The following is a 10,649-nucleotide window of genomic DNA, read 5'->3' as shown; positions in this document are numbered from 1 at the left end:
AGGCAGAAAGTAATCTAAGTTCTCTATCAACTTTTCATGTAGCAGGCAAGGACAACATGCTAACAGATCATGTCAGTCGACAACAGGTTCATTCAGGAAAATGGGCTCTGAAAGAAAGTGTGTTTCAGCTACTGGTACAATGGTTTGGCCTATCACAAATAGATGTAATAATGACAACACAGGATACAACAAGTTGAGTCAGTTTTTCTCTCGCTACAAGGATCTCGAGGCAGAAGGAATAGATGCCTTGATAAGGTCTTGGAGACTACATCTAGGATACATATTCGCTCTATTGCCTCTCATTCCAAGAGTTCTAAAAAAGAAAAGGAAGGAAGAAGTAGAAGTAATAGTGATTCTCCCCTTTTGGCCTCGGCAACCATGGTCTGCCATAGCCTGGGAAATGCTTGTAGAGCAACCATGGTCCCTACCATTATGCTTGGATCTCGTGTACCAAGGGCCCATGTTAAATCTGAACCTGATTACTCTCATTGATAGGATGAAGAGATGGCAGGATGGTCTACAAACCACACCTTTGCCAGACATTACATGCTGAATGTGACAGCAGTAGCTGAAGCTCAGTTTGGAAGGAGTATTTAATAAAAAGAAAATATATAATTTTCTTTTTGCATTCAATATGATGGAACTGGTTATTGGCCCAACCTATATATTAATGCTTGGGTACATCCCCTTGGTTAAGGCTGCCAGGGAGTCGAAGAGCCCTTCTATTCCTATCTTTGTTGTTCATTATATTTTTCATACGCTGTTGGGGAAGTTACTCAAAGACACTGAAGAGGAGGTTGAGCTAAATTATATGGCCTCAGGTGTTCTTCTTTCCTGTCTATGCTCGGTTGAGTAGGATGTTAGGATGATACTAATTTATTCATAAACTAACAAGATGGGGGAGATCCAATTGCCGGCGAAGTGTCTCGTGTATGTTACTGATTCAACTAATTGAATCTCCCCCATATCTCACAATACAAAATTTTTTAAAATATATGTATTATACAAACATTATAATGATACATAACATTTAACACGCAACCCCCACAGCCACATTACAACTCCCCCAGTAGACACATCATAGCCCCCCAGTAGACACATCATACCCCCCCAGTAAATACATCATACCCCCTGCCTAGACACATCATGCCCCCCCAGTAGACACATCATACCCCCCAGTAAATACATCATACCCCCTGCCTAGACACATCATGCCCCCCCAGTAGACACATCATACCCCCCAGTAAATACATCATACCCCCTGCCTAGACACATCATGCCCCCGCCTAGACACATCATACCCCCTCCCCCAGACACACCATACCCCCCAGCCACATTATTTCCCCCATGTCTCACAATACAAAAAATTATAAAATATATGTATTATACAAACATTATAATGATACATAACATTTAACACGCAACCCCCACAGCCACATTACAACTCCCCCAGTAGACACATAATAGCCCCCCAGTAGATACATCATACCCCCCCAGTAAATACATCATACCCCCTGCCTAGACACATCATGCCCCCGCCTAGACACATCATACCCCCCCAATAGATACATCATACCCACTGCCTAGACACATCATACCCCCCCAATAGATACATCATACCCCCCCAATAGATACATCATACCCCCTGCCTAGACACATCATGCCCCCGCCTAGACACATCATACCCCCCAGTAAATACATCATACCCCCGCCTAGACACATCATGCCCCCGCCTAGACACATCATACCCCCTCCCCCAGACACACCACACCCCCCAGCCACATCATCTCCCCCATGTCTCACAATACCCAAAAATTATAAAATACATGTGTGTGTGTGTATGTATATATGCGTGTATGTGTGTGTGTGTATATATATATATATATATATATATATATATATATATATATATATATATATTAGCATGCAATATATAATACTTACATTATAATGATGCATAACATTTAACACGCCACCCCCAAAGGCACATTACAACCACCCCCCCAGACACATCATACCCCTTCCGCGGACACAAATATCCCTCCCCCAGACACACCATAACCCTACCCCTCACCTCAGCCCAGCATACTTACCTTAGCTGAGCTGGAACTCAGCGTGTAGGCATAGCTGGAGCTCCTTCTCCTTGTTCTCCAGGCTGCTGGGACAGTGTATGATGTCACATACTGTCCGGGGACTGAGAGCTGCTGACAGCTGTCAGCTCTCTTCCTCCCTCTTAACACTCTTCCTCTAAAAAAATTGCGGGTGCGAGCACGCCACCCAGTGTGGACATTTAACTGTATTTTTTTTTTTTATTCCACTTAAAAAAAGATGTTTACAAGACTGTGCAGGGCCCGGGCCCACAGGCAGGCCGGGTCCTAGTAATTTGTACCCGTCCCACACCCCCTCTCGGCGCCCCTTCGCATGTGCATGCTAAACATGTGTTTGCACTCAGCAGCAACTGTAAAAATGCATTTTATTACATTAGATCTTAATAGCATCCTAATAAATGTGGAAAATGTAATGTTTTGTCAATAATGACTATATTACTAACTTGCTATAAACATTTATAAAAGTTGTTTTTTGTATATTGTAAACATTTAGTCATGTGCCTAATTATTTTTATGTATTTATTTTATGCAGATTAGAAGCAGCAGTGGTGAGTTGTGGCGGAAGCAGCACAGTAAACGTAGCCTAGAGTGGCAATAAATGTCAATCCAGCATGGGGGATACCCTCTCCTACTACTATCTGGAGACACAGGCAAATATTGGCGTTCTAAAGAGAGCGACATAGAATGGCATTATTATATTATATATTATAATGTTATTAATGTCTACTGTACATAAAATGCATTTATTCAGATGCTACTGATTGCAAACACATGTTCTAGCATGCATGCATACACAACGGTCATCACTGGTATTCACACTTATACCTGTCCTGTAGCTGGTGCAAGTGATACGTCAGAAATCAAGTACTATTGAGATGCTCAAAGCTTGAATCGGACGCTACTATGTACACTTGAGCTTAGCACTCCATTCCTGTACATTGATTACGTACATAGGCCCAGTCCTCTTCACTTTCTATCCCTGAAATTTTAGGCTTTAGTAGTAGGTGCCCTTTGTACTCGAAGATGAATTGGACGTTGCTGCATTCTCTGGCATACGCTCCAGTTCTGGGCATGAGCAGTGCAATTTTACGTAAAATGCGTCACATATCGGCATTTACGCTCCTTAATGAACCAGTCCCAGTGTGTGCATAGGTGTTTTAAAAAGATGAGGCACCTTCAGAGTATCCATAAGCAGAAAGTGGAAAGAAAAGTATAAAAATGGAGCAATGTGACACCGATATTAGATTATGTCTATGGGTGATTTGGTGTAGAACTACATATGGTTACCTAAAGCCCTTAAGTATGGTGAGCAGTGTGGTGGATTTCAAGGGCCTCAATTTTCTCTGTTCAACTGAAAGCTCACACATTTTGGGACCCATCTTGATTTTTGTAAAATACGGGCCAAATATATTGTGTGTTTTGAGTTGCAAATATCTTAAGATACACAGTATTTTAAAATGAACGTATCAATGTGACCGAAAAAAAGGTACGCTTAAAGCAAACTAGATATTACAGTCAGCATCAACAACTTGAAGTTCATTCATTTGGATGGTGATTTTGAAAAGGAAAATAAAAAACTAATCCAAGCACCAGTGATCATTGCATGGTCTGGTTACATCTAATGCAGAAGAACAAAGAGTAGGGGTGCCCTCCGCAACAGCCACAGCCAGTCCCAGGTTATCCCAGGCTCGGATAGTCCCACTATTACAGGTTCCCTTAAAACCAGCCCCAGACTGGTCAGCACGGGGCTGAATTTACTAGGCAGACAAAACAATGTGGGCTGTCTCCAAGTGAAAATTAGCCCAGTGCTGATAGCAGTAGTGCTCACCCCAATCTCCCTGTTGCCAATTGGAGGTTAGGGAAATAAATTAAATTGTAAAAAAGAAATATGCAACTCCTTGGGAATGCTGGCACTTGTAGAATCACAAGTGCCAGCAAGTGGCACTTGCAGTTGGTTGCCAGGGTCTGTAGAGCATGCTTGTAAACACTGTGACAAAAACACTGGAATAGAGTTTCTGGGCAGATATGTTTGTCCCAGGTTACTGACCTACATATTTTAAAAACCCCACTGAGATTGCTGTGTGTGGGAAGGAGCTTCCCTAAGAGTGTGTTCAGTTTTAGGAAAAAGGGTCCCTGGGATGTAAATAGAGAGAGAAGGGTGGGATCCATTTTCAAGGCCCAGTCTGGGTCTTCTGTTCTGCCAGTCTGACAGCAGAATAGCTAATGGTTGCGCCTGTGAGAGGTGTTTAAAACAGTCAGTCTCAGTTGCTGCTCTACCACTAAAAGAGAGCCTGATATTGATTAAGTGACTATATGTGCTGGAACCTTTAATGTTTTGATAGTTGGGAATGACATATGTTTAGTTAGAGCCAGACAGGCAAGGTGTTTATTTTGAAGTTTTCTTTATTTGTTTCTGCTTAATAAAACTGTCTGAGGCCAAATGTACCAAAAACTTGGATTTGAGTGACTTTTCTGCGGTACACTATCATCTACCCTAGGGCATGGCACCTGTTCCACTACCCCAGTTAGAACTCACACACACCACATATAATTTATTTTAATATAAATACTCACCCATGTCCCTGTTTCCATCTTTATTTTCACACCTAAATCCATAGGGATATTTGTCTTTTATCCATAGCCATCTTCATCATCTGTTCTTCTTTCCATAACTATCTTTATCTTCTCCTTTCCACCCTAGGGAATTTCGCCCTATACAATTTGTCTGTTATAGTTGGACCATCTCAGCCTGGAGTGATTGAGGCTTTGCGGGGGGACCCCACGCTGTTTGTGTCCCCACATTAGCTGTAACAAGCCCAGACTATGAGCACTGTGCTTTGTGCAATGTCTTATTGTATTTTTTGGTTTTCATATATTTATGTATTTCTTTTTTACTAGTAGAGGCACATGTTGATAAACATCATCATGAAGCATGTATCATCACAACTGGAGTTGAGTCCCAATAAAATATACACCGGGGGTCACAAGTTAGTAAAACAAAGCAGAATTTTCCCATGAGGCTCTTTGTTTTTAACTACAGAAAACCAATGTGTTCCCTGCTAACTGTTTTCAACAAGTATCAATTGTACGTCACATGTGCTGCAGTACTCATTTTGGTCAATATGTATTGCAAAATAATGACAAAAACTTGTACTTGACCTCCCGTTTAACAAAGCGTTCCAAGAGTGTTGTCAAATATTCACTACATCGTGGCATTTGCTACCTTTGCAGCTGCTTAATCCCACTGCTTTCAGCAGACAGCTCACATTAAATGTTTTAAAACAGATCTACTTAAAGTGCAATGATACACTGTCGTTGGTAGTGAAGATGTTTAAGTTACAGCACTAGAATGCATTCACATTTTTTTTTTAAAAAATGTCTTAAATGTCACTTTTCAGGTATCCAAGTGATTGGAAAATGAGACATATAATTAAAAATAACTGCATTGATTTAATTTATAATATTGCTCAAAAATATACAATGCATTTTTTTTACATAAATGAGACATTTCAATTTGTTGTTAAAAATGAAAACACCAAGAAATTAATTAGCAGATGAAAAACACATTGGCGAATGCAGATTAATGGGTACAAGTGCCACAAATACATTCAATGATTAATTTCAGGATACTTAACATAAGCTAAAGTGTACAGAAAAATCCGCAGTCCAGTGACATTTTTGTATGGTATTTGAAAATGATGGTCATAAAACTTACCAAAATAATCAGATAATTAACTGCTCTTTGCTTTCCACATAAATTCCATAGTAAGTAAATATTTGCTGTAAAAATTTGAGGTGTTATATATTTACCTGTGATCAACCCCAGCTGAACAGCGTTCAAATCCCTAGTACCCACTACAACAAAACGGCACGATTCAATGATTATGTCATCACTCGGCCTGACGTTGAGTTGGACACACGCCAGATGTCGTACAGTAAATTATGAAAATTTGCACTGCACATGCCCACAACGAGAGTGCATGCATATGCAAGCATGCAGAGTGTGCCTCCTTACGACTGGGGAGATTGAACAGGGGGGCGGAGGGAGGGGGTGGTCTTTTAGCATAGACCAAGTCCAGTAAGGCCATGTTCACACTATATATATATATATATATATATAGGGTCAAATTGTTTGCACCTGCTAGACGACAGGTACAAGTACATGCTGATGATAATGATGGCAGCACTAGCTAGATCTACTTGGTTTCCTGACTGCACATTCACTTCTCAAGCTTTCTGCACTGATCATACATATATTACTATTTTGTGGGCGTATTTTAAAAAATAAGTTTTTGCTACTTGCGTGGGAATATTATGTCTGCTGTGTTACATCAAGCCTAATAACGAGTGTGTTTTTCACCATTAAAATAAATGTTGAGACTTTTCTTGTGCTTACGACCTTGTTGTGTGTGTGCATATGTGGCACTATGTATGTGTGATGTAAACCTGGAGCAGATGATAGAGGTGTAGTGCTGGTCATATTTTGTGATGCCTCAAACTCAGTGTATGTAATGCGCTATTTTTATGGATGGATTTTTCAAGCCTTAATTACGCCCAACGTCCAACTCTGCATCAGGCCCTCAGAGGGCAAAAGAGGGGCAGCCAGATGGCTGAAAGTCAAGCTTTTTCAAAAGACTTGCTTAGGTTGTCGAATATTCATTCTATAGGAGAATCCTTCAGACATTTATAGATCCTATTTACTATGTGCAAACATTCTCTACCTCTAAAAATGAAAACTCTCCTTTTATGAAGGCTTCGTAAGTATTGCCATTAAATGACAATTCATTTTTAGTTACTCAATTATTTTGCTTTGATTATGATTTGTTGGTGATTTTGATGCAACTGCTTAAGTTTAAAATGTTACATCTCAGTAGGCACAGAAGCTATTTAGATTTCCTTAAATACAATTTCCCCCATGCTTGAACATAGACCCCGTTAAAGTGCTCATTCACAGTCAGATACAGGGCGTTATTTGAGGTACAGTAAGGCAGCCTAGGCATGCCTCATACAAAAGCTTTTTGTTACATGTAGTATTATTCTGTTTGAATGTTTTCTATCTCTTACTTGTAGTCAATTTAAAATAAATAAATGTATATAGGGTATTTCAATAATGCTCTTATAGAAAACCCTACCCTGCTTTCCATTAGAAAATAAAATAAGCATCTATATTTAAAGATGGCCTATTTCTTACATATATTTCTTACAGAACCATCACTCACAAGCTCCTGGCTCAATGTTCAGTCAGTGTACACAACAAATATACAAAGGTGATTTTGCAACTAAGCCACATTCACAAACAACTAACGTTTTCGTTAAGTGAGCCCACAGCCGTTTTAGATCTTTTATCTAAAGGGGTTAATCCTATAGTAACCAAAGAATAGTCATTTGGTTTCATTTTAGCTTCTTTCTTCAGGCTCTTCATTTGTGCGAGTTGTAGTTGACTTGAGTTGTAGGCCAGTGCAGGGATTGTGTTTACTAAAATTAATTGTAAAGGCTTCTTTTCCTCCCTGTACCGACACTGGATATAGCGTGAGAATGCGGAGCGGTAGGTTTGGTTGAAGAGTGTGTATACCAGTGGATTAACGGCAGAAGATAGGTAACCAATCCATACAAACACCTTCAGCAGTTCCCCTATAATATGCTCGTCGCACGAGTCTTTGCAGAACACTGCCATGACATTTGTGATGAAGAACGGACACCACATCACCACAAACAGGAAAAACACAATTCCCAAGACCTTGGAGGCCTTCTGCTCATTGCTGATCGACTGCATAGTCTTCCTCCCATATGGAGCAAGTTCCTTTTGCAAAGAGCGCTGAAAGAGTTTTTCTGAAGAAAGAGATGTTTGTGGGAGGAAGCTAAACAGAGCAAGCTTGCTTTTTGCACCCATGTTACTGATACATAAGTCAGCTTCCTTCTGCAGTGATCTTATAGTTAAAAAGTATGTGATCAGCATTATAATTAGAGGAATAAAAAAAGCAACAAAGGAACCAACAATGATAAAGTGCTCATCTGACAAAGAGCAGTTTTCTTGGTTGAACACTTTGCTGTCATCTTGCAGTCCAAACACAGGCACGGGCATGGAAATACCTTGGAAAGACAATTAAAAAAGTATTAAAATAATGGTCAGTATTTATACTGAATATACTAAGGCTTATTATTCCACATCGTGTAATGTCATTGATTATATTTTTTTTAGAGAAGGCAAACAAAATATTGTGCAATACAGATATTAGCTATAGAGAAAAACCTTTAGTACGATAATATTTAAAGGTTAAACATTAATAATTGCTTTGGCAATGAAACAATGGTCGTTTATAGCTAATCATGAAAGTAATATTTCAATTGTCCTTTAAAGCAGCAATCCCATGAAAACAATAGGTGTGTTAACATAAATCACTGTGGCAGTCTATAAGAGAAATGTTGGTTTACCATGTTTCCTTGTTTTTTTCAGGCTGCTATTAATGATTTTTAATTTTGCACAGTGTCATGGACTACCATGGTAACCACAGTCACAAAGCACATGGTATAGTAAGCAGAGAACACCCATCTAAGCACTATCTGGTCTGTGTACTGTTAAATCCTCACTTTCCTCATCTCCTCTCTGCCTTCACATGACAAGCTAACAGCTATGAGCTTGCGTGACTGGCAGCCATCCAGGATGTCCCTCCAGAGAGATTTTGAAAACCATATAATGATTTGTAGAAGGACATCTAAAAAAATGCTTAAAAGTTATTTAATTTGCTGTTTAAATGAAAAATAAAAAAACATTCTATGTGGGATTGCTTCTTTAAACAGGACTGGAAACCGATAGTAAATATGCTGTTTTCAAACTCCTTTGAAACATTGTATAACCTCTATTACATCAAATATGTTTTAGAAAGATATGTAATTGTAATTGTATGCAAATTAATCACAGAATAGTGTAAAAAATACACAATTGAAATACATTTTTTGGCCCACTTCTGTGTTCATCACTATATCCTCTGTAATATCTAAATCATGTCTACTGTGACAGTGAAACACTGTAGGAAGCACCCTTTGATTAAAATATCCCACACAACTTCTCAGAACATCCACAACTTTGGTCCCTGGCAACTCATGAGTCATTTAGTGATTGTATTCCATAATAACTCAATAAGGAGCAGCATTGAATGCCGCAGCAGACACTGAAATTCAATACACAAAGCAACTGAGCAGTGGATTGTGGAAATAATTTAGTGGAGTAAAATATATCTATATATATAAATAAACATAAAAAAACATATATGGTATAATAGGGTAATTTACATATATATGTGCCACAGACACTATTTGCCAATTCCTTTTGTTCTCTTTACAGCTATGGATTTAGTGATTTATATTGCTTTCACTGAAATACTAAATATTATTTGTTGCACCATTAAATCATTAATTTTTACAGTCCTTTTTGAAGTCACTACTCTATATTTTATTTCTTTAAAAAAAATGAAGTAATTTTACAAATTCAATGTTAAATGTGTAGTAAATAGGTTATATTGTTGCTGGGAAAAGTCACACAGTTTGATTAGTAGGCTCTGCAATATCGCCAGCATCCGGCCTTTCCTATCTCAGTATGCTACTAAAGGCATTATCCATGCACTCATCATTTCTCGTCTTGATTACTGTAACCTTCTCCTCGCCGGCCTCCCCCTCTCCCATCTCACCCCACTCGGGTCTATACTCAATGTGGCTGCGAGACTCTTCTTCATCTCCCACCGCTCCCCTTCTGCCTCCCCTCTCTGCCTTGCCTTACACTGTCTCCCCTTCCCCTACAGAATCCTTTTCAAACTGCTCACCCTCACCTACAAGGCCCTCTTCCACTCCACTGCTCCCTACATCTCCAATCTCCTCTCCATTCACACTCCATCTTGTTCTCCTTCAACTTCACTGTGCAAGCTATGTTTGGAGCTATTGAACTACTGGTATGTTTGTTCTGTACTGTTTTACACTGTATGGTCCACTGTCTGTACTGACCTCCATGGGGCCTACAATCTGATTCCCTGGTACTGTGGAAATCTTGTGGTGCCCTATAAATAAAGATTAATAATAATAATAATAATAATAATTAGTAGAACCCAAAGTGCAGGAGTAGACAAAATAATTCAGGAGCCAGTCTGTTCTTATCTTGCACATCAGGGCAGAGCATGGGGCCCATTAAGGATATTTTCTTTTAGGATACAGGGGATTTCAACACCCCTAGTGTCCATTAGATGGTGGAATGGGCACTATTATCATATGCATGAGCCCATATAACTGTTGTTTTAACATTACCATATACAGTACAATGTATGTTACATTTTGGACAGTACAAATGTGAATACAATAAAATAAATGTAAATAATGCATGTTCTGGTAGTAAATGTTTACAAACTATAAAGTGGTAAATTGGCTACACGAGCATATATTTGATAATGTTTATTGTTATTAAATGTACAAGCAACTGGAACCAATTATTTGTCGCAGTCAAAATCCTTCAGTAAAATTATCGGCGAGGTTGAAAAATGTATGATTGCCTTTGTT

General features: G+C 39.1%; 1 protein-coding gene across 1 annotated transcript in view; it reads right to left on the bottom strand.

Annotated features, from left to right (window-relative positions):
* Positions 1-5,558: 5,558 nt before the first annotated feature.
* HTR2A (5-hydroxytryptamine receptor 2A) overlaps positions 5,559-10,649 on the bottom strand; it is a 68,130-nt gene continuing 63,039 nt past the window's right edge. Inside the window, exon 4 of the mRNA XM_075199704.1 lies at positions 5,559-8,198. Within this exon, the coding sequence (XP_075055805.1) occupies positions 7,399-8,198 (800 nt within the window). The 3' untranslated portion in view covers positions 5,559-7,398. The remainder of the gene's footprint in view (positions 8,199-10,649) is intronic.

Source organism: Mixophyes fleayi, chromosome 2 (assembly GCF_038048845.1).
Source record: "Mixophyes fleayi isolate aMixFle1 chromosome 2, aMixFle1.hap1, whole genome shotgun sequence".
In the NCBI taxonomy this organism is placed as follows: domain Eukaryota; kingdom Metazoa; phylum Chordata; class Amphibia; order Anura; family Limnodynastidae; genus Mixophyes; species Mixophyes fleayi.
The sequence above is the reverse complement of the archived record's forward strand: the minus strand, read 5'-3'. Positions and strand labels throughout refer to the sequence as shown.